The sequence below is a fragment of the Mytilus californianus genome, unplaced genomic scaffold (assembly GCF_021869535.1).
Source record: "Mytilus californianus isolate M0D057914Y unplaced genomic scaffold, xbMytCali1.0.p SCAF_1, whole genome shotgun sequence".
In the NCBI taxonomy this organism is placed as follows: domain Eukaryota; kingdom Metazoa; phylum Mollusca; class Bivalvia; order Mytilida; family Mytilidae; genus Mytilus; species Mytilus californianus.
Window position 1 is genome coordinate 124,434,573 of NW_026262581.1, and position 25,577 is coordinate 124,460,149.

The following is a 25,577-nucleotide window of genomic DNA, read 5'->3' on the forward strand; positions in this document are numbered from 1 at the left end:
AATTCGCACTTTACTATATTTATAATCTTTTTCGTTGAAGTTAGGAAAATACTTTTTCCAAAAACGTGAAACTGTTCATTTAGAAAAGAAAGGGGAAAATGGTATTTTTCTTCACAACAAATGGTAATTCAATTTTGAATAAAATCCACAGTTATTCAAAGGAGAAACAGAAATTATAAAGAACAATTAAATCTAACTCATTGATAGCTAACATCGTCCTGAACATGATTGAAATATTTGCCACTGGACGATTGGCAAACAAAAAATTATCAATCATTTTTTTTTATCAATCACTAGGACAGATTCAGCTAACATATACTGTAATAAGGGATAAAGCTAACTATAATATAACTGCAAATGTTTTTTTTATTTAAATCCCAAATAAAGTTTTTTTATCATTGTCATTGAACTTTTTTTTAAGCGAAAATTGAAATTCATAATAACGCTTAGTGCCAGTTGGTTTACTACTATGAGGCAGGCGTTACCTGTGAAAGGGAACAAAGCTGTTTACATTAGTTTTTTAAATTCAAGCATATTTTAACTTCAGAATCTGTTAAAAAAGAAACGGAAATATGGAAACGTTTCCGACGTTGGGCCTGTTGTTAGGGAATTTTGTTTTGATGTCATTTTCAATGTAAACAAAGAAATGCTATCATCCGGTAACGTTTCTTTTTTTTCATATCAAAGAATAAAAAAAATGAAATTGTTATTGTGCTTCTTCCTATATTTTACTAGACTGATAAATATATATTTTACTCAAAGTCTTGTGACAAACAAGACCGGAAGAAAGAAAGAGATTTCTGCACAGATGCGGGAAACTTAAAAAAGTCTGAAAAAAAAAAAAGTTAACGATTTTGAGGTCATTAGTAGATTTTTTTTTTTGATTTTTTTTTAATGATTTTTCTACCATTATTGGGGACTTCCCCATATAGGGTATGGAAGTAGTATTAAAAAAAATAGACTAGTAGCTATATATGTAGCATATTGTCACACTGTCTTTAAGTTTTCTCTTATTTTGCATTATGTTTTATTTAAATTATTTGTCATGTCACACTGTCTTTAATTTTTCTCTTATTTTGCATTATGTTTTATTTACATTATTTGTCATGTTGTCAACACTTTATCGCTATTTATTCCATTCCGGGTAAGTTCTGAAATTACACAACTTTTTCATCCAGTTGAAGCTACCTGGGGCCCTGTTTAAACAATGTATCATGCATAATACTTTTTAAAGAGACCTGTTTAAACAATCGTAAACACTTCAAACAAAATATTTTTTTTACTTTAATTTGAGTTTCGAAAAAGTGGATCATAATCTATCAAAGTTTCAAAGTGTTCGCTTTCTAAATTTTTTCCTCCCTCAGCTCGTCACTGATGACCTTTGTTTTTGACGCCGGATGACCCATCAGGAAGTTGTCTAAGTGATTATTTTTTCCGGATTGGACTAAATACTGATAAGGTGTATATATATATCATGTATGTCATATAAAAAAGAAGATGTGGTATGATTGCCAATGAGACAATGTTGTACACTTGGATTATGCAATTTTTATATTTATCATATGTGCTTTATCCAATAAAATATTTTGATTGATTTGAAATTGAAGGAATCCAGTTCATTAAGCCCATATTCCTGTTTCGCCTTGATTCCTATTTTCCCTGGGTGTAGTGGGTCATTATGCTCCGATTTTTATAAAAAAAAAATTTTGGATCAAGAATGTATATTGTAAAGTGTTTATGTGCATTTGGCCAGGAACAACGTTTAAAAGGGAGAATTGAACCCCTTGAGTGAAATATGTTGACCAACTGGTATGTGCATCAAAGGTAATACATTAGTGATTAATCAAAGCTGTCAGATAGTTAATTATCGTTATCATTGTTGTCATCTATTAAATCAGTTACATGATTAATATACATTTGTACATGTACACAAAACATGTAAAATGTACATGATATTTTAAGAATATCATTCACCATGACAGCAGAATAATATAACAATGTGTACTTTTCTTTAAAGAACCTTAAATGTGGGTTATCACACATTCCATATTAATTTGGATCTTTGGAAATGATATTCATGTACATGACGTGGTTAGCTATATTTTCTAATGAAATATTAAAAAAATTCTACAACCATAACAAAACTAATGCTCAACTGATTATCAAAATACTAGGATCACTTAAGAAGGGTAAATGGTCTGTTTTCATGAGAAAAAGATTTATGCATTTTTACAAAGGTCAAATTGCATTTTGATGAAATTGTGTGCACGTATGGTATCTGGATGATTCGTTCCAACTCCGATTCGTACCAACCAATTCGTCCCAAGTTGCTTGGTCAGTTCGTTCCAACTTTTTCAAGAACAGTATTAAACAATATTAACCATTTAAATAGCCTTATTATTTTAATTTTTAATGCTGTATTTATATAAAATGTATAGAAATAGTTATCTAAAAAAAATTCTATGGTTTATTAATTGGGAAGAAAGAGATATTGGGAATGATATTAGGTTAGTATTTCATGACAATTTAATATTTTAAATCTGAATAAAGTACTAACTAGTGTGATTTTCAAGGAAATCGTTATCATTATAATTGATTATTGTATTTCAATGATATGCACAGAATAGTTGTTTATGCATTCATCAAAAGAATAATGCCGTACTTAGCTTGGGTCAAAGCTTGGGTCATAAATGCTTGTAAATAAAAATTGAAGCCATACCACATTTACTATGTTTTTCTTACGTGCATCGTTACTACTCATTAGCAGTGGTTGTGTATGTTTTACAATATAAAATTTTACTCAGTTTCCTTGTACGAAACCGAAAAAAGTAACTTCAAAGAAAGATGGAAAACAAAAGAAACAAAAGTATGGGCTTGGAGGTGTGGAATTATAATACCTATTTTTTGATAGGTCAACTTCTTTCAAACCAATGAAAAATAAATTTTGAAACATAGATATTATAAAAGATTCCTAATTCCATATATTATTTTTATATTCCATCATGGAATCTTCGTGTGTTGTTTGTCATCGTTTTGTTCGTGTTCGCCAACATGCTTTGTCTTGTGACTTATGTGATTCTTGGACTCACAGAACCTGTGGAACTGGTAAGTTAAATTGTTTTTGTTTTCTATAGATTAATATAACAATAGTCCATAGTTACTTTAAACTTAACAGTTTTTAACAATATAATTACTCATGGCGACGAATACCATCACATTTCTAATTGCTCAGCTTTTTGTACCTTATATAAAAGAAAAAGATGTGGTATGATTGCCAATGAGACAACTCTTCACCAGACACCAAATGACACAGAAATTAACAACGATAGGTCACTGTACGGCCTTTATCAATGTTGTAATATGCAGTGTGTTGAAAACGAATACCACTTTTTATTAGCATGCCCTGTCTATAGATCAATTAGGCCTAAATATTTGTCCAATTTCTATTGTTCTTGGCCAAACATTACTAAATTACAGTATTTATTTAAATTAAAGTCTGTTTTACATAAAAACTGCGTTGCTCTACCATATGCATATATATGCTTTTTGCAATAAAGTATTCATTCATATATTATCTATTTATTAATTCTATCGATATATAAGCCATACATGCACGTGCCATAAACCTGTACGCGTGTCACAATTAACAAGTTAATTAATCCAATTACGGGTATCGACATTTTGTTTAATGAGGTATTACATGCGTGATTTATATTGTTATGACGTTACGCACAATGTTGGTGACGTTTTCTGATTTCATGTACCTTTGACAAAAAATCAGCTTTAAATAAGAAAAATACAGGACAGATAAAGTGTAATTTTGTGTATAAAACCTTTAAAGCACTTAAGAATTTAAATTACAGATGGCTTATTGTTTTTTATTCGGTTAAGCAATTAAGCAATGAATGTTTTGTATTGATCTTTTTCACGTTTTGTAAAGCTTGCAATTTCAAGAAAAACTAATTTATATTTTGTTATACATAGTCTGCACTATATAACCTTCCCTTGTTTGAAAAATTATCCTTTGCTTATTCCGCACTCCCTTATTTAAAACATACTTATTATTATAAAAAATATATTACCATTAAAAAAACGTATGACAGTTCTGCCTCTATTGGTATTAGGTTACATAAAACAATGTATAAAAAAGATATACCGAAACGCAATATTACAAAAGGTCATGCCCTTAACACTAAACCCGTACACGTGTCACAATTAACAAGTTAATCCAATTATAAAAATATCAACTGAATGTCCATTTTCTTGCAAACCAATAAGTGAATCAGAAAATTAAATCAATTATTAAACAAATTTACTTTTATCGACAAGTCTTTTATGAAATTGTTCTTAATAAGTTTAATTCAATATTTTGAACAGTAAAATATTTCTCACTGTATTTTCTTTGTATTGTTATAGGTGTCAGTATAGCAGTCTACAGAGAAGCAGTACGCTCTAGTACCAACATAAGCTATGTATGTGAGAAGTGTACACCAGTGGGTGAAAGTACAAGACTTGCTTCCTCCATTGACAACGGTGAACTTGGCAACTTTAGTATGGGCTTTGTAACATCCCCCCCTCCATCACCAACAGGAATGTTTGTTAGGGTAAGACCAGTACTCTCTTCACCAGCTGGTCCATCACCACCACCATCACCAACAGGTTCATCTTCCGACGACGACGAACCAAGGGGAATGTTTGTTAGGGCAAGACCAATGCTCTCTTCACCAGCCGGTCCATCACCACCACCATCACCAACAGGTTCCAGTGACGACGACTCCACAGACGATAGTGTGCCAGCAGCTATATCGTTCGACTTGACAAGCAGATCGTTCCAGGAACCGAGTGTAGTCAACGAGAGCACATACTTATGTTCTGTACTTAACATGTTCTTTAATCTTTATAGGTCGCCTATTCCAAGCAAGACAACGTGCACCGGTTTATTCGTCAACTGATGGCTCTTCCCTACCTGCCAAAAGAGCACATTCCAGCAGCCTTCCAAAAGCTGAAAAGTCGTGTACAGCCTAACAACCAGATGTATCGCCTGCTGACCTACCTTGAACGCAGATGGATAAACAGCACCATCTTTCCTATCAGCGCTTGGACTGTGTTTGGACAACCTATTCGCACAAACAACGATGTCGAAGACTGGCACAACAGACTCAACCGCAAGGCCAAGGGTGCAAGCCTTCACTTTTATGTCATGCTGAAAGTTCTTAGCGATGAAGCCAGGTACCTGCCCATGCAGATCCAGTTGGTGTCGGAACACAAACTCACCCGCTACCAAAGAGCAGCCACAAAGACATCACAGTCCAAGTTGATGGAGCTTTGGGACAGCTATAGAAGTCAGCAAATTACAGTTACCCAGCTGATGACATCTGTTGCACTGATCGTTGTGCCATGCGTTGACCAGTAAGAAAGTAAAATGAAATACTGATGTCTGAATATTGAACAATATTATCTATGAACTGTTATGAACTGTTATTGTTGTATGTTGTTATTATCATGTGTCAATGCCATACATATCAAATAAACTTGTAAACCTCAATCTTAGTTTTTATTGCATAAGACAAGATTATCCCGAATTATGATAAAGGTTGACAAAAGGAAAAAAAAAACGAACAAAGACAACCCAAAAGAATGTATGACTGAATAAACATATACATGTATAGTACACATAAATCTGCGTTTTTCAACACAATTTTTTGTTAAAATCAAACCATAAATGCCTCCAAAGTTATTATTGAAAAATGACCTTTTATATGAAATATACAGAAACAATGTACATGGAATTGCCGATTTTTGCCGTGCACTGTAGGTTAATTTACACAAATCCAGTGATATACGGACATATACATTAAAAAAAAGTTGGAACAAATTGTTAAGTCTGATTAACAATGAACTAAATTAGTTGGAACGAATTGACCATTGACTTGGTACGAATTGACAATTGACTTGGTACGAATTGTCCAAATCTGGAACGAACTGGCTTGGAACGAATCGGACTTGGAACGAATTGACTAGCATTCGCACGTATTCATTTTATTTTGATTTGGTTACATATAGCAATACATAGTCTTATTGAATGTAAATAACATATACATACATACACGTAACATATTAACAGAAAGCATGCAAATACAGTTTTTATGAAGCATATATTTAAATGTGTAGATACATCACAGTCACATTGAATTACATGCAAAGCACTATATGTACTTACATTTTAAAGTCAATTTGTGTCACTCTGAGATTTTTTTTACTTTTCATTTCTTTGATCATTATGACCTTAATCATCTAACTTTTAGATTCTTTCCCCATCCCTTTTTAGAAGCACGTGAAGCTGTCAAAACTCTTTAATCATCCAGTCAAATGTACACTGTTCAAGCTGGAATAGTAGTTCAAAGGTTAGATAATGAATGGACTGGCCCAATTGTATGGACAGCCTTTTTTGAAAAAGCAGTAAAAGTTGGCGAGGAATTCAAGATTCCCTAAAGCATTCCCAGGCAAGCTGGACGTCAGATGCACCGACAGAATCATCCAATTAAAAACCCTTCTGAATATTGGAGTGTCCCTTTACCGGTTCTTGGTTTTTCTTGATCACTTAGTTACGTAAATAACAAGTCGTGTGATCAAGAATGAAGGTAGATTCTCCGGTGATTAACTTATCTTTCAAAGCTCCAAACCTTAACTGATCAGACTACCAACTCAATCTTTGAAATCTTCCGTGCAGATCTTTGGTAGAAACTATTCAAGACACTAAAAGCACTGAATCCGAACATTTATTCCATTCTAACGGTTCTGCTTATAAGAATGTAAGAAAAAAAGTCACGGATAAAAAGTCACAGGAAAAAAGGTCACAGGAAATAAAGTCACAATGAAAAAAAAAAATATATGTAATATATAATAAATTTTTGAATTTACATGTATATTTTTTTTAATAGATCTTTATTAAGATGAAGGCAGAAATATATATGCATTTTATGTCTCTATTATATGGAAAAAGTCAGAGGAAAATTATTTGAAATTGCAAATCATATCAACTGAATAGTGTTTAATATAATTCAGCATCTTTAAATGTTAGAATACAGGGGTATATGGTTTTTAAAGGCAGTGCTTTAATGCCTTTCTAGTTGCCGGGTTAATCCTTCCTTCCGCGATATCCAACTTATCTACGTGGGGGGTCATTAGACTCCAAGTAGATCCGGAAATGTTGAATTCTCTCCTCTTCTTATTGCGATATAAAATGTTTTTTGTTTCATTTCATTTACATTGGGAAATAGAGAAACGATCATTGTGTTTTGTTAGTTTTAAAAACTTTTGATATATTAGTATTTTGCATTATAAGCAGTCAACCGATTGACAAACTAGAATTATTTGAATTCCGTGTGGAAAGAGCTCGGGTTAATTTCGAGTGTTATCTGCAATCTAGATGTTTATAAATCATTTCAGTCGTTGATATAATAATTAAAGGTCGACTGAACATGAATTATATTATACAATTTAAAGCGCATTTCTGTTTATGCACGTGAACCCGTCTAACGTTATTTTCGCAGTTATATAAAGTAGCAAATTATCGTTGCTGAATAGGTGGCGCCGTGGTAGCGGATCCTGTTCCTCTTCTTCCGGTTTCTGCACTGTGCAACTATTTCAGTTATATTTTTAATTAACGATGCCAAGTACTTGTTGTTGTGTACCTGGATGTCATTTAAGAGGAGGACATGCATTTCCAAATGACTTAAAAAGAAAGGAAAAGTTGGATCAACGCCATGGCCCATACGCAGATTGGACGAGAACACGATGATATCGTGGAGTCCATCTCAATCAGCTGTTGTTTGCAAGTCACGTTTTACTGAAAAAGACTACGTGCAGGAAACTATTCATGGTAAAACTCTATTTTCTTTGTGAAATATATAGTTATATATGTAATCGCCATGCGAATAAACCAAAGTATGTTTACAACCGCAATTATCGTTTTAGAATAAAAGGCCTTTAAAGGGGGTGGGTAATTCAAGACGTCATAATTTTTTGGATTACGATTCAATGTGATCTGTTTGAGATTTTTTGGTGATTGCTACAATTATAACGATTTCTTAAAAGAGGTATATCATACTAAGAATTATTTTATGCTACAATTATAACGATTTCTTAAAAGAGGTATATCATACTAAGAATTATTTTAGCAGTAATTATGCTAATGTAGTAATGACAGGAATGCATAAGCTATGCCTCATAGACTTTCTTGAAAAATATCAATGACAATGTTAACAGGAACAAAACAATGACATGCTCTCATCTATATTATAGTTATTTAGGTACAAACTATGTACGTTTGTTGCATAAGTCTCTCATTGTTTGTCCTTTGGATTTATATAACATACATTGAATCCGGCAAACATAGTTTTATCCAGATTGTAATGAATAAATCTAGTTAATATTTCGCCAGGTAGTACAAAGTATACATTGCTAATGGAAGTTCATTTAATTATAAAAAAACTAATGTTTTATAACCTTTTTCAGGGCGCAAACCCAACATACAGAGACTTAAGTCTACTGCAATTCCCAGCCTATTTTCCTGGACCAAGCAAGAGACTGAATCGTCCGCAAAAAGAAAAATCAGGGCAGTTTCCTGTGAAAGCAAAAGAACTAAACTTGATGAATATTGTAGTAGAAATCTAGAGGAAAGTTTTGATTGTAAAGTTGGTTTTCCTGAAGAAGTCATTCATACTGCAGAAAGGATTTATGACTGTCCACCACCAACTGCTGAGTTAATGTTGAGCCTCACAGATGGAATTACGCAAACACCATCAATGCCTATGTTTTCAGCAGAGAATTTTGAAATGAAGACACGTGACACAGCCATGCATTTTTATACCGGTTTAGAGTTGTATACTAAATTTTTATTTGTTTTGACCACACTTGGTCCAGCAGCACATTGTTTGAGATACATATATTTTCAAATTGATAGGGTGTCAGTTGAAAATCAGTTTTTTTATGACTTTGATGAAATTGAGGCATCATACAACCAACTTTGAACTGTCTAGATTCTAGATTGAATCTAGTGTTATGAATATTGTGTATACATGCAGTGTTCTCCCCAGGCCCTTAAAGGACCGCGGGCCCGCGATGTATAATTTTCTACCGTGGTGGTATCGTTCTTGCCGCGATGTATAATTTTTCTCCGTGGTGCTAAAATTGTCAGTAAAAAAATCGTAAATCGGTAAAGTTTTAAACGACTTGTTAAACCTTTTCCGTGGGGTATAAAATTTCAGATGAAAATTGACCAGTTCAAACCAGTTCAAACAACTTGATTGTTTACACCACGTGATCGATTTACCTTTTGAGGTTAACCTTGATGATTGGATTTAATCGATGTACATGATTCGTTTGTGTTTTAATTAATTAAGAGATCATAATTAATGATCAGACTTGTGAGGGACAAGCAGACATTTGTTAATTAACTCTATTACTCCAGCCTTTGGTTATAAATAACTTGCGTATTTTAAACGTGTTGGAGTTACTTCCCCTGAATTAGCTTATTACAAATAAGTGCTCCTAAAATATCATCTATCATTGAAAATAGAAATAAAGTACAAATTGAATGCAAAATTATACAAGAATGTTACCTTAAGGATAAAAACTATCTTTGAACAAACCAACAAAAAATATATTGCAAATTATTTTTGATAATCATACTTTTATTAATGCACAGACATATTATAATAAATAGATAGTATTTTCTAATTGGTAACTGATTTCTTCCCAGTCTTTAAACACTGATTGGAACTCAGCTTGATATGATATGTGGGTGTACATATAGATGATATAAATTTACTTTACATGTCTATCTACCAAGTAACACAATAATGATTCTAATAATAATTGTATTGTTGTTTAAAAGAATCATGTCTAAAGCTATGGAAAATAGTTTTTAATTTACTAGAGGTTCTGCATTAAAATTTAATCTTGTTTAAATTTAATTGTTATGGTGTAATCTAACAAAAATGGGGAAAGTGTAGTGTAACTACAAGTATCAGGACAAATTGGCTTGATCAAAATATAAAAAGTGACTTAAGTTTAAAGACTAATAGTGCTTTCTTTTATTTATTCTTAAAAGAAATTAAAGTATACAAACTGTTTATTGATTTACTTCTTTTTTTACCAGTAATTTTTTGACCCAAAGTCTACATAACACAGTAAACAAAACAAAGACAAAAAGGTAATGACACAAAAACTAACAAGAAAAAAAAAAGCAATGCAACGCAACACAGCATATTGTACAAATCATTTTGACACGTGTTACCCTGGTGCTATCATAAAATCCTGGGGAGAACACTGTACATGGATTGTTTTTATGTCTAAACAGTGGTGTGAGGCTAACACTTGGCCATCTAGTGGTTTAGTCAGGTATTTTTCACCATCCAACTTCAAATTAAAGTTTCCTACGACTTGGATTATTATTGACAGCACAGAATATCCCGTGATAAAACCTAGAGCTCAGGCAACCTTTTCATCAAATAAAAACAGAAACACTGAAAATTCTTGAATGTTCGACACCTGGTGGTTTAGTCAACTATGTCTCTATGTCACATAGAGCGAATTATTGGACTTGGCAAAACATACAAAATTCTAATAAATCCTATGAATGGAACTGAAACAAAACTTTCATCTGAAATAACATTTAGTTGTTTTATGTTGTGTAATTTTAGAACTTGTATTGTGCCAAAGGATGCATGAATAAAAGTGACGCAATGAATTTTGTTATGATATATATATATTTACAATTACATGCACATGTAAATTGTAATGCATATAAAAATAAGGAGATGTGGTATGATATTCAGTGAGTTTATCAAACTAAAGTGCATAAGAAATGGGTTTAAGCAGTTACAGGTGTTACTGTCACCGTACAATCTCCAACAATGAGAAAAACTCGTACCCTGTAAAAAATTTCAGAGATCTTACAACTAAGTTTTGTTGTCTCACCTTGACTTTGGTGAATTTTTTATATCTGTTGATGTAAATATAAAAAAGAAGATGTGGTATGATTGCCAATGAGACAACTCTCCACACATGCACAAGAGACCAAATGACACAGAAATTAACAGCTATAGGTCACAGTACGGCCTTCAACAATGAGCAAAGCCCATACCGCACAGTCAGCTATAAAAGGCCCAGAAATGACAATGTAAAACAATTCAAACAAGAAAACTAAGGCCTATTTTATGTAAAAAAATGAACAAATATAACAAATATGCAACACATAAACAAACGACAACCACTGAATTACACTCTTATAGGCTCCTGACTTGGGACAGGCACATACATGTACATGCAGAATGTGGCGGGCTTAAACATGTTAGCGGGATCCCAACCTCCCCCCTAACCTGGGACAGTGGTGTAACAGTACAATATAAGAAAGAACTATAAAAATCAGTTGAAAGAGGCTAAACTCATCAGATGGATAAATACAAATACAAGTGGACGTGGTCAGGTAGTTGTACATCCAAACAACAAAAAGACACCAAGTACAAATCTGAGAGTACTCGCAGTTACTGACAGCTAGTTCAAAGCCACTAACAACTGATAAAAAAATCTTGCATCTAAGACTAAATTATCAATCCGTAAGCTCCCTTTAGAATTTTATAAATTTTAGATTTTACATTTCTGAGTTATGGGGTTTTATTCATTAAAAAAGGGGGGATTTCCCAGTTTTTGGACAACAACTCAAAAATGCTTTAAGCAGTTCACATGAAACTTTGGTGAATTATTTATAGCTATTGATGTAATCTCCCTATTGATTTTCATAAATTTCAAATATGACATTGAGAAGAAATTGAACTTTATTTGTTTATAGTCTGGCAACAGATTTATTAAGTATTGCACAACAGCAAGAAATCTTTAATTGAATATAAATTCAATTCATATAACCGATTTCAAATTCATTGACTACATTTATTCAGAAACTATAATATGTCAAATATTTAATTACAATCCAAATTCAGACCTGTATCAAGCTTGAATATTGTGTACATTTTTGCCCCAGCTGTTCAGGGTAGTACCTCTGCGGGTGTATCCAGCTGCGCTCAGCGAATCAGTTTATTTCTTAATTAAGAACTCCTTTTTATACGACCGCAAAAAAATTTTTGTGGTTGTATATTGGTATGACGTTGGCGTCGTCGTCGTCCGGCGTCGTCGTCCGAAGACACATTAGTTTTCGCACTCTAACTTAAGTTTAAGTGAATGGATCTCAATGAAATTTTAAAATAAGGTTCAATACCACAAAAGGAAAGTGGGGATTGATTTTGGGGGTTATGGTACCAACAGTTAAGGAAAAAGGGGCCAAAAATAAGCATTTTTGTAACTTCCAGACATAACTTGTGTGTAAGTGTATGGATCTCTCTGACATTGTACCACAAGGTTCCGTATCACAAAGGGAATGCTGGGATTGATTTTTGGGGGTAATTGCCTCCAAATTTTAGGAATTAGGGGCCAAAATGGGGCAAAAAACAAGCATTTTTCTAGTTTCATGACAATAACTTGTGTGCAAGTCTATGGATCTCTCTGACATTGTATCACAAGGTTCCATATCACAAAGGGAATGCTGGGATTGAATTTGGGGGTAATTGCCTCCAAATTTTAGGAATTAGGGGCCAAAAAGGGGCAAAAAACAAGCATTTTTCTAGTTTCATGGCAATAACTTGTGTGTAAGTGTATGGATCTTTATGAAATTGTACTACAAGGTTCCATATCACAAAGGGAAAGCTGGAATTGAGTTTGGGGGTAATTGCCCAAAAAGTTTAGGAATAAGGGGCCAAAAATAAGCATTTTTCTAGTTTCCAGACAATAACTTGTGTTCAAGTGTATGGATCTCTCTGAAATTGTACTGCAAGGTACCATACCACAAAGGGAATGCTGGTATTGATTTTGGGGGTAATTGCCTCCAAATTTTAGGAATTAGGGGCCAAAAAGGGGCAAAAAACAAGCATTTTTCTAGTTTCATGACAATAACTTGTGTGTTAGTCTATGGATCTCTCTGACATTGTATCACATGGTTCCATATCACAAAGGGAATGCTGGGATTGATTTTGGGGGACATTGCCTCCAAATTTTAGGAATTAGGGGCCAAAAAACAAGCATTTTTCTAGTTTCATGGCAATAACTTGTGTGTAAGTGTATGGATCTTTATGAAATTGTACTACAAGGTTCCATATCACAAAGGGAAAGCTGGGTTTGAGTTTGGGGGTAATTGCCGTAAACGTTTAGGAATTTGGGACCAAAAAGGGGCCAAAAAACAAGCATTTTTGTCGAGCCTGCGACTTTTGTCGCAGAAAGCTCGACATAGGGATAGCGATCCGGCGGCGGCGGCGGCTACGGCGGCGGCGGCGGTGGCGTTAGCTAACTTCTTAAAAGCTTTATATTTTAGAAGATGGAAGACCTGGATGCTTCATACTTTGTATATGGATGCCTCATGTTACAAAGTTTCCGTCAGTCACATGTCCAATGTCCTTGACCTCATTTTCATGGTTCAGTGACTACTTGAAAAAAAAGTTCAGATTTTTTGTAATGTTAAATTCTCTCTTATTATAAGTAATAGGATAACTATATTTGGTATGTGCGTACCTTGCAAGGTCCTCATGCCCGTCAGACAGTTTTCACTTGACCTCGACCTCATTTCATGGATCAGTGAACAAGGTTAAGTTTTCGTGGTCAAGTCCATATCTCAGATACTATAAGCAATAGGTCTAGTATATTCGGTGTATGGAAGGACTGTAAGGTGTACATGTCCAACTGGCAGGTGTCATCCGACCTTGACCTCATTTTCATGGTTCAGTGGTTATAGTTAAGTTTTTGTGTTTTGGTCTGTTTTTCTTATACTGTATGCAATAGGTCTACTATATTTGGTGTATGGAATGATTGTAAGGTGTACATGTCTAGCTGGCAGGTGTCATCTGACCTTGACCTCATTTTCATGGTTCAGTGGTCAAAGTTAAGTTTTTGAGTTTTGGTCTTTTTTTCTAATACTGCATGCAATAGGTCAGCTATATTTGGTTTATGGAATGATTGTAAGGTGTACATGTCTAGCTGGCAGGTGTCATCTTACCTTGACCTCATTTTCATGGTTCAGTGGTCAAAGTTAAGTTTTTGAGTTTTGGTCTTTTTTTCTAATACTATATGCAATAGTTCAACTATATTTGGTGTATGGAAATATTTTATGATCTATATGTCAGTCACGAAGGTTTTATTTGACCTTGACCTCATTTTCAAGGTTCTTTGCTCAGTGTTAAGTTTTTGTGTTTTGGTCTGTTTTTCTTAAACTATAAGCAATAGGTCAACTATATTTGTTTTATGGAAGAATTGTTAGCTGTACATGCCTGCCTAGCATGGTTCATCTGACCTTGACCTCATTTTCATGGTTCATTGGTCAATGTTTAGTTTACTTGGTTAATGTTAAGTTTATGTGACAGTTGTAATAAAGCTTTATATTTAGGACTATCAACATAATATCAATGATTAGTAAAGAAGGCGAGACATTTCAGCGTGTGCACTCTTGTTCTAGTTTCCAGACAATAACATGTGTTCAAGTGTATGGATCTCTCTGAAATTGTACTGCAAGGTACCATACCAAAAAGGGAAGGCTGGGATTGAGTTTTGGGGTGATGAATCATAAGGGGGTTCAAAAAATTTGGGGGGGATTCTTTTTCCTTTTTTTTTCTTTAAAATTTTCCATTTTAAATTGGTTATTTCTGATTTATATATAAAAGCAAATAATAATGATATGGTTTGAATAGGTAAATTAAATTTTTTTAAGTATCTTAGACCACTTTCATTCTGTGTCAGAACCCTATGCTGTGTCAAATATTTAATTACAATCCAAATTCAGTGCTGAATCAAGCTTGAATGTTGTGTTCATACTTGCCCCAACTGTTCAGGGTTCGACCTCTGCGGTCGTGTCAAGCTGCGCCCCAGCGGAGCATTTTATTTCATTCATAAATTACTTTATGCTTGGAAATATAATTTTGCTTGGAGTTGAAAGAGTAGACATGTTGCAATGTACATTTACTCTACATAGTTCTATGGTACCAAATCAAAAGTTTATATAACATCATAGTTTAGTTACATACATTTTTTTTGTACCTGAGGTCGTTGAATATAGATCATTATATAAATAAGGAGATGTGTTATGATTGCCAATGAAAAAACTAAGGATTTTCTTATCCAAGGAATAGATTACCTTAGCCGTATTTGGCACAACTTTTTGGAATTTTGGGTCCTCAATGCTCTTCAACTTTGTACTTGTTTGGCTTTGTTACTATTTTGATCTGAACGTCACTGATGAGTCTTGTGTAGACGAAACACACGTCTGGCGTATTAAATTATAATCCTGGTACCTTTGATAACTAATTTGACTATAAACATAGATAAAAAAGGTACAAACTGGACAAAATGCACTAGTTCATAAACAAGTGAGAACAATCGCCTTCATATAGTGCTCAGAATATGACATTCATAAAACTTATTCAATATCATTAGAGAACTCTAAATCTTAAATACTGAAAGCCACCTCTGATAAGTACACTGTACTATGCAAGATAATGATATAACTGGACTTAAAATACACACAACCTGTAATTAACTGCCTTTACAGCGCTTTCGTGCTTTGATTCAATGTTTGTATTTATTGCAATTGAATCAAATGTTGTCCGTTAAAATGTCAAGTTTTTAAAACAATTCAACAGACCGACTGTTATTAACTAATAAACTGGCTTCAGTTTACTACTTACATTTCCTGTCAATCGTCGACTGTCTGAACCGATTAACTCTTAAAACCTTAAATTTATTTAATAGTTTTTTAATAATTTGTCATTTATTTACTTTTGAAAATTTTGTTTAACTTTTTTAAAACAAGTGAAAATTAATGAAATACAATTAAACATTTATACAAAAATGGACATTATTCCCTATCAGATTTGCGACTTTTTCCTACCAAATTTGTGACTTTTTTCCTGTGACTTTTTTTCCGTTTACCGCTTACAATGCCTGTCTCTTTGGCATCTAGTGAGGGCTCATTCAGCGCAATGTGCTGTATCAAATGCTATTTACGAGCTACCTTCTATGGGATTGATGAAAGGCTATCTAACTTATCAATTTTGCACATTCACAGTTCAAGAAGCGAAAACATCCCAGACATTATTGACAAATTTAGAACGCCTTGATTTCGTTTAAAAGCTAGAGACATTTGGTCATTGTCATGTCTGAAAATTTAGTACTTTATTAGTTTTACATTTTAATGGTTAATTTTATGTTTTACGTTGTCCTAATTTGCATATTATGTAAATGTTGAAAATCATTTTTGGACAGTCATTCATCAGTCAGATGTAATTTTGGAATTATTTGTTAAACTTGGAAATTTTTTCATGTAATTATTTCATTGTAAAATGACCAGTAAATTTTATGTTTTGTGTACACCAAAATCAAAAATTTTGCATCTAGAAATGCTGAAAACCGTTTTTCCCCCTGAATCCCTACAAGGGTTCTGCCCTAGACTCGCTGCCGTAATTTGTGCCTACTGTTCATTTAATGTCTGGCTACGCCCCTGAAATGTAAAAAAGAAAACCTATTATTAGTCTTCAAATGGTCCAGAAGGTTGTTTCACAGAGTAGCAGCTTCAAATCTAAGCCTTTGCTTACCAAACTGTTTCAATTTTACCTGGGAAATACCCAGAATATTATATCTAAAGGACTTTTAACAATCTTTTACATTTGATAGATCATCTAAACAGACAGGTGCTAATTCATGAATTTTAAAGGTTTTTATAATCCACCTAAGATAGTAGTAGGGGCATTATGTTTTCTGGTCTGTGTGTCCATTCAGTCGTCCGTCCATCCGTCTGTCCCGCTTCAGGTTAAAGTTTTTGGTCAAGGTAGTTTTTGATGAAGTTGAAATCCAATCAACTTGAAACTGAGTACACATGTTCCCTATGATATGATCTTTTAATGCCAAATTAGAGTTTTGACCCTAATTTCACGGTCCACTGAACATAGAAAATGATAGTGCGAGTGGGGCATACGTGTACTATGAACACATTCTTGTTTATGTTGAGTTTTCCATGCAGCTTGAAGAACTAGTTTTGCCTTATTTATTTTGTCTGCTTTGCATGTGCTTATAATCTATTTGAGTGCTTTGCTAGTTTGTGTGTTTATTGTCGAGCCTGCAAAATTTATTTCGCGAAAGCAAGACAGAGCGATCCTAGATTCCGTCGTCGGCGTCGTCATCATTTAGGTTCAGTCTGTGGTTAAAATTTTTTTGGATATCAATTACTTTGTCAAAACTAAATGGATTTTTATGAAATTTAGACAGAAGCTTGTTTATGGCCAGTATTCAGAGCATAATTTTGAAAATAAATTCCTAATTTTACTAATAAGAGGACTAATTTTTTTTTATAGTGAACATTCAGATTTAGTCCAAGATTAAAGTTTTTCAGTCATCAATAACTTTGTCAAACCTTCATGGAACTTTAGGAAATTTGGACAGAAGTTTGTTTATGACCAAAAGACAGTATCCAGATCGAAATTTTGAAAATATTTATTTACATTTTTCTGTATTTTACTGATAAATGGACTTAGTTTTTTAACAAGTAGATACAGTCTGGGGTTAAAGTTTGTTACACATAAATTATTTTGTCAAAACTTCATAAAGTTTTATGAAAGTTTGGCAGAAGCTTTTTAATAATTAGGAGATTATGTCTGAAGCAAACCTTTGAAATTTTTTTTTTTTCATTTTGAGTATTTTTCTGATAGATGGATCATGGATTTACAGACATCTGTGATTAAATTTTTTTTGAAAATGATAAATTGTAAACCTTCATAGATTGTTATGAAACTTTGACAGAAGCTAATAAGCTAATCTTCAAGACCAAGAAATTGCATTTAAAGAAAAAGTTTGAAAATTTTTTAAATTCTGTATTTAACTGATAAATGGACTCACTTTTTAAGTCAACATTACACTTTTACACTATCAGCAGCAATCGCAGGCGAGACACAGGGTTCCGCAGAACCCCTTACAAATTTTATATGGACATATTTGCTTATGCAATATAGCTGTCTGACTTTGTATGTCTTTTCATGTGTATGTTTTATATGTCTTAACATTGTATGTGTTGTTATTGTTATTAATGTCGGCAAAAAGGCTCTACAGAGCTTATGTTTGTAATGTATTCATATAATACCGACTTAAAATAAATTTTTTTATACTATTCTATTCTATACAGTGAAGACATCTAAGCCCTTTTAAGCTAGTGTTTATACACAAAACTTAGTGATCTTCCTTGTACTTTTTCTAAGTAAAATGATATGCCAAAGGGCAGAAATTGAAATTGTTCAAAATAAATGTATGAAATATAAATAGCTTGCCTAGCTTGTCAAATAAGGTCCATAATGTTTAAGAATATTACGTTGCTGGTATGCCTTCCTGCATATTTTTCTGATATGAGTATCAAAATTTGACTGATAAAAGTTGAAATAACTTGGGCATGTATAAGACAACAAATATAACAGTGGAACGTATATTAGAATCTATATAAGAACACATAACAAAGTAACCAAGGATGTGACGTTACATACAGAACACCAAAAATAAAGTTACGTTACGCGCAATTAAAGTCATTACATTTCTCCATTTCTTCAAAAGTTCTGATCATTCATTTCAAATAAAGTACTGTTGAATATTTCACTTATGATATCTAATTCAATAATTACAGTCCATATTTAAAATCACACCACACAGTCTCTAAATCTATCAGGTGCTCTCTTGGTTCGGATCGGCATCTCTCTTTGTCCTGGTACAACCATGTGTTTGTCTCCATTCGGTTTAGTGTGTATCAAAATTCTACCTCGCCACTTATCATTTGAGTTTGGAATGTCAATGTTATTTGCGAGTTTGAAGTGTGAAGAGTCACAAAACACTTTTCTTCCGTCTGACTTCCGCTGAGCTCCAATGCTTGATCAGGCTATTGTGTATATGATATACGGTTCAAGTTCATATGCAGTTGACCATTTATTTCTTTTCTCTTGCTTGAATAAGACACGGTCACTGATTTTAAATGAATGTTCTCTGTACTTCATTTTCTGTGAATGTTTTATTTAAAAAACGTTGTTTGTATTCCTTGTCTCTTTGTGTGGTCTCCTTGTCCATGTTTTCAGTTTCATCGTTGTTCCGTACGTGGTCTAATTTAGTCCTCACTTCTCTGTTCATTAATGCTTCATACCGTGTGAATCCTGTTGCTGGGTGTGGTGTTGATCTAAATCACATTAACATATCCTGAATCGGATCGTTACTGTGATTACCTTTCATATGAGCAATTTGTTCCGTTTTGTTTAGTAACTTCATAAAGTTCTCTGCCTCACCATTTGCTCTCGGATGTTCTGGTGTTATCTTATGATGATCAAATCCCATTTCAGTTGCAAAAATAAATGTATGGAATATAAATAGCTTGCCTAGCTTGTCAAATAAGGTCCATAATGTTTAAGAATATTACGTTGCTGGTATGCCTTCATGCATATTTTTCTGATATGAGTATCTATATTTGACTGATAAAAGTGATAATCAATGTCAATGCCAAGCAGTTTTACAGTTGAAAGATCATCAGGATAAAGTACTTTCTGCTACACATTACCGGTAGTTTTTACAAATGCATTAAATGATTGTGGGTCAATAATCATGATAACGACATTAACATTAATGGGAGTAAAAAATTTAGATACAGGACAAATCAAATATCATGGTCACTTGAATTGCCGAAAGGGTCAAGTTGATAAATAGTTGAATTTGTTAGATTTTTTAACATTAAAGGTGTGTTTTTAAATGATTACTAAAAATAGACTATTGATAGGTGGTACGCTGTTGCATTAGCATTTTAGTTACATTTACCAGAAATTTATTTGATTTCCAACTTTTGCTTGACTACAGTGACTTGATTTTTAGTCCCCTACCGACGAGGTCGAAGGGGACTTTAGGTTTGCACTCTGTCCGTCTGTCTGTCTGCCCATCCACCCATCAGTCCGGCAAATCAGTTTTCAACACATTTTTTCTTAATGCTTGAAGATATTGATTTGATATTTGGTATATACTTTCACCATGACAAGTTACAGACCAAGTTTCAATTTTGTTCCGGTCTAATGATTTTGTGCAGAGTTATGGTCCTCGGACTTAGAAAATAAGACAAGTAATCAGTTTTCCACACTTTTATTTGTTATGCTTGAAGGTATTGATTTGATATTTGGTATATAGTTTTTAACCATATTACAAGTTATAGATCAAGTTCGAATTTTGTTCCGTTAGGATGACTATTTTGCAGAGTTATAGTTTTTAACCATTACAAGTTATAGATCAAGTTCGAATTTTGTTCCGTTAGGATGATTATTTTGCAGAGTTATGGTTCTCTGGATTAGAAAATTCATGCAAATAATCAGTTTTCCACATTTTTTTTTCATCATGCTTGAAGATATTGATTTGATATTTGTTATACGCCATGTCAAGTTATAGTTCATGTTAGCATTTTGTTCCAGTACAATGAATTTTTAACCGGTAGGGGATTATGTATTGCCATGCAATACTCTCAGAATGCTTGTTTTAGATGTGATTAATAGGAGATATAGGATATACATAAATGAGACAGCAATCTAACAAAACAAAAACCCAAACTGGCCAAAGATTATATGGGGGACATGGTCATCAAATTGTGGTCCTCAACAATAGACAGGTGTTAATGCAATATGTCAAGCTCTGTATTGCCCTGAGGCTAAAACAATTGTAAATAAATTTAACATTGTGGACCAAGGATCCTTCATCAGCACCAAATTCTCCAATGATTAAAAACATAAAGATTTGAAAAAGACAACTGCTTACAAGGTTACCTTGGGATGGGACCATGTACATTAACACATGGTGGAGTTTTTCTCCTTTTTTTCTTAAGATCACAACAAGACATACCATATATTTAATGTTTTATATTTTGTTATCAAATCATAATATTTTAAGTAGTTGTCATTGTACATGAAAAATGTTCCTTTGCATGAAATTTAGTTTATATTTTCAGTTACTTCCCCACCACACACTATTTATATGGGACTGGATAAACATGAAAGTGAGTAGTATAAAATTGTACTTTTTACTATTAAACATGTAGAAACTTTTTTACTAAGGGATAGAAGAAACTAATTTTAAAATTTTATATTTCCAGTATTTACATATTAGAGTATATTGTTGTACATTGTAGATTTCTAAAAGTTAGTTTTTAATTGCTCACAATATTAAATAGTACATTGTATTACAAACAAGGAATTATTTGAATCTGGAATAATTTTGAATTCTTGAAAATAGATAAAAAAAGTATGATGAAAACTAATCTGACTAAATAGGGTTAGCCATGAGCGCATGGCTATGGTGAAATTTACTTTCACTGATATTTCAGTATGAACTAACTAACCCCCCTTAACCATGTGCACATGGCTAACCCTATTTAGTTGGGTTAGTTTTCATCATACATTTCTTATCAGTTTTCGTGAATTCAAAATTATTACAGATCCAATTAATTCCTTGTTTACAGGAGTTTAGTATTGGTGTTCAGTAATTTGCATACTGGATTCTTGCACAATTCCTTTGGTGATAGTGAACAGTAATATCTGTTGTACAGGAATACTCCATGTGTATGATCACTGAATGCTTAGCAAACAACAATCAACCAATGTTTATTATCTTAACTTATAAGGGCATAGGATACAGTTACACGGGAGATAATGACATCACTAATGTAAAATGTTATTTTTCGCGACATCAAACTGTGACAGAAGATGTATTTTCAACTGATTTTATCATTCTGACTGACTTAACTTGGAAACAAGTACACTGACCCCTCTTTTTAAAAATGACATTTGGCTTGATTACAAAAAATGTATGTATGAAGATTATTTGTGCCAATATTTATGAACAAATAACTGATGAAATTTTTTTAAATTAGATAAATATACAGCAAAAAATGCTGTTTTTTAACTAAAATCATGAAAATTTGAAAAAAAAAAAGAATTGTTTCCAAAAAATTGCTACACAAAATTCAATGCACACTTATGAAGAGAAGATTTTCCAAATGTTTTTACAAAAATCTGTTTGCGTTTATCTTTTAGAACAAAAATGTTAGGATGTCTTTCAAAAGTTTATCGTCCTGAATATGCATGAAATATTTGCCACTGGATGTTAAGCAACCAACAATCAATCAATCAATCCAAAGTTTAGAATTTAGAAATGTCCAAGAAACCAAAATTTCCAGTAAATGTCTTAAATTTTAACCCCATTTATCTCAAAAAGTAGCACATGAAGGTATATTTTTTATTACATAATTGAAGTGACTAGGTGAAAAACAGCTTGTATGCAAACTTTTGTCAAAAATTCACTGTGGGATCAAAACTGTATCGTATGTCCTAAAGATATATTATTGTTGTGCTATAGGAAGAACTACATTTGTACTATATAAATGAGTATATGGATATTCCTCTACTAAACCGTAACAGAAAAGAACAATTTGATATAAATGGGTTGCTAGACTACAAAAGAGATATTAAACAACTAAAATTTTCAAAGTCATTTTGATTCAAAAAGATATTGAAGAAACCTTGCAAAATAGATATAAGAAGATGTGGTATGAGTGCCAATGAGACAACTCTCCATCCAAGACATGTTAATTTTATATTGGAAATATTAAAATCTGATCTTTGATCCTGGTCAATGTACTCATTGTTAGCAGCCTTTCTTGATGTCATGATGTCATGATATTTTCCAGTGGAATTCAAGGAGTTTTTTTTTTATCTGACCAGGTTTAATATTTGTAGTTTTCATATGAAATATATCTAAGCAGACTACCAGGTTATGTTAAAATAAAGACTAAATAGGAATAAAAAATATTGTAAACTAATACTATGGTAAAGGTTAATGTAGGTGTAGTCTGTATTTTGATGATACATGTATTATTTCATTTCCAATTGAATTATAGATGAAGACTTAATTAAATGGGGATTTCCTGAAGATGTATGGCAAGTACCTAATATTGGACAGTAGATGAGAGAATTCTTAAGCATCATAAAACTGTTCAGTTACCTAGAATATCTACCTTAATTAAAAATATAAGTTGAGACAATAAAAAAACAGTTGATAACAATGGAATATATGCCAGAGAAGTCTACAAACATTTGACAAAAAGTTTCATGACATTATTATTTGGAAAGATTCGAAATCCTTCTTATGTCATTGGTCTAAAACCAGATGGAGCCATCTAGTTTTTCATCAGAAGACATTTTGTTTCATTTGACATGCATTTCAAACACATAGTCAAAGTTTAAACCAAAATATTGATATAAGATAAAAACATGCTGAACGATGAACAAAAGTCTCCTAAATTTTATGTTGGTCAAGTTCCATTAATAAGTATTGAGATTATACATGTAGTATAGTTTAAGGAATTTTTCTGCATTTTTCTGGACCTTGAAAATTAGTCCTTTTTCAGCAAAATTTTTACGTTAAAGGCATGAGCTTTCTCACCTACGTTATTTCTTTTTCAAAACGTTTTATTAGTATATATTAAACTTCGTTATGGAAAATAATCAGTATCAGTACAATAATGTTGTAGGTTCCATAGTACAATAGTTTTTTTTTTAATTCCATAATACAATAGTTTTACTTTTGTAGGTTCCATGTAGATAAAGTATCCTCAGCACACGTCTACCTCAGACTTCATCCGGTAAGTATCAGTTTGATGAGTCACAGGAATCGACCTAACACAATTACCAGTAATGTAAAAAGTGTGACAATTTACATCTATATTGAAATAGACAATAGCAGCTTGTGTCCTTTTTATACGACCGCAAAAATTAAAAATTTTTTGGTCGTATATTGGTATGACGTTGGCGTCGTCGTCGTCTGGCGTCGTCCGGCGTCGTCCGAAGACACATTGGTTTTCGCACTCTAACTTTAGTTTAAGTGAATGGATCTCCATGAAATTTTACCATAAGGTTTAATACCACGAAAGGAAGGTTGGGATTGATTTTGGGGGTTATGGTACCAACAGTTAAGGAATTAGGGGCCAAAAAGGGGCCAAAAATAAGCATTTTTGTAACTTCCAGACAATAACTTGTGTGTAAGTGTATGGATCTCTCTGACATTGTACCACAAGGTTCCATATCACATAGGGAAGGCTGTAATTGATTTTGGGGGTAATTGCCTCAAAATTTTAGGAATTAGGGGCCAAAAAAGGGGCAAAAAACAAGCATTTCTCTAGTTTCATGACAATTACTTGTGTGTAAGTGTTTGGATATTTCTTAAATTGTACTACAAGGTTCCATATCACAAAGGGAAAGCTGGAATTGAGTTTGGGGGTAATTGCCCGAAACGTTTAGGAATTGGGGGCCAAAAAGGGGCCAAAAATAAGCATTTTTCTAGTTTCCATACAATAACTTGTGTTCAAGTGTATGGATCTCTCTGAAATTGTACTGCAAGGTACCATACCACAAAGGGAAGGCTGGGATTGAGTTTGGGGGTGATGAATCATAAGGGGGTTCAAAAAATTTGGGGGGGGGGGGATTTTTTTTTTTTTCTTTTTTTTTCTTTTTTTCCTTTTTTTTTTCTTTTAAAATTTTCCATTTTAAGTTGGTTATTTCTGATTTATATTTAAAAGCAAATAATAATGATATGGTTGGAGATACACACCAAACAGGATGTGTAAATTAATATACAATAAGTATTGTGCAATAGCAAGAAATTTTCAATTGCACAGTATTGCACAATAGCAAGAAATCTTCAATTGCACAGTATTGCGCAATAACAAGAAATCTTCAATTGCACAGTATTGCGCAATAGCAAGAAATATCCAATAGCACAATATTGCGCAATAGCAAGAAATTGTCAATTGTACAGTATTGCGCAATAGCAAGAAATATTCAATTGCACAGTATTGTGCAAAAGAATATACTTCGTATAAATTGCTTATTTCTTGATCAATTTCAATGGGGTTTTATTCTTGAATTCTTGGGGTTCTTTAATATGCCGAATCTAACTGTGTATTTAGATTCTTAATTTTTGGTTCAGTTTTCAAATTGGTCTACATAAAGGTCCAAAGGGTCCAAAATTAAACTTAGTTTGATTTTAACAAAAATTGAATTTTTAGGGTTCTTTGATATGCTGAATCTAAACATGTGTTTAGATTTTTGATTATGGGCCCAGTTTTCAAGTTGGTCCAAATCGGGGTCCAAAATTAAACTTTGTTTGATTTCAACAAAAATTGAATATATGGGGTTCTTTGATATGCTGAATCTAACCATGTATTTAGATTTTTGATTTTTGGGCCCCGTTATCAACTTTGTCTACATTGAGATCAAAAGGGTCCAAAATTAAACTTTGTTTGAATTCATCAAAAATTGAATTCTTGGGGTTCTTTGATATGCTGAATCTAACCATGTATTTAGATTTTGGATATTGGACCATAATAGGTGAATGTCCAATTTAAAATTTTTAAGTTCTTAGACCACATTCATTCT

The 25,577-nt window shown here is 32.9% G+C and overlaps 2 protein-coding genes across 2 annotated transcripts in view; both read left to right on the forward strand.

Annotated features, from left to right (window-relative positions):
• Nucleotides 1–25: 25 nt before the first annotated feature.
• Nucleotides 26–25,577, forward strand: part of LOC127712733 (DNA-binding protein RFX2-like) — an 82,331-nt gene continuing 56,779 nt past the window's right edge. The window contains 4 exon segments of the mRNA XM_052219346.1: nucleotides 26–123; nucleotides 21,095–21,142; nucleotides 23,042–23,081; nucleotides 23,734–23,785. Of these exon segments, the coding sequence (XP_052075306.1) occupies nucleotides 99–123; nucleotides 21,095–21,142; nucleotides 23,042–23,081; nucleotides 23,734–23,785 (165 nt within the window). The 5' untranslated portion in view covers nucleotides 26–98.
• LOC127712695 (uncharacterized) lies at nucleotides 7,592–9,084 on the forward strand. The gene is made up of 2 exons (XM_052219297.1): nucleotides 7,592–7,882; nucleotides 8,518–9,084. The coding sequence occupies exons 1-2, from the start codon at nucleotides 7,798–7,800 to the stop codon at nucleotides 9,030–9,032; spliced, it is 600 nt and encodes a 199-aa protein (XP_052075257.1). The 5' UTR covers nucleotides 7,592–7,797; the 3' UTR covers nucleotides 9,033–9,084.

Coding starts and splice junctions, on each gene's coding strand:
- LOC127712695 (XM_052219297.1), top strand. CDS start 7,798: ATGATATCGTGGAGTCCATCTCAATCAGCTGTTGTTTGCAAGTCACGT. Junction 7,883..8,517: donor CGTGCAGGAAACTATTCATG/GTAAAACTCTAT, acceptor AACCTTTTTCAG/GGCGCAAACCCAACATACAG.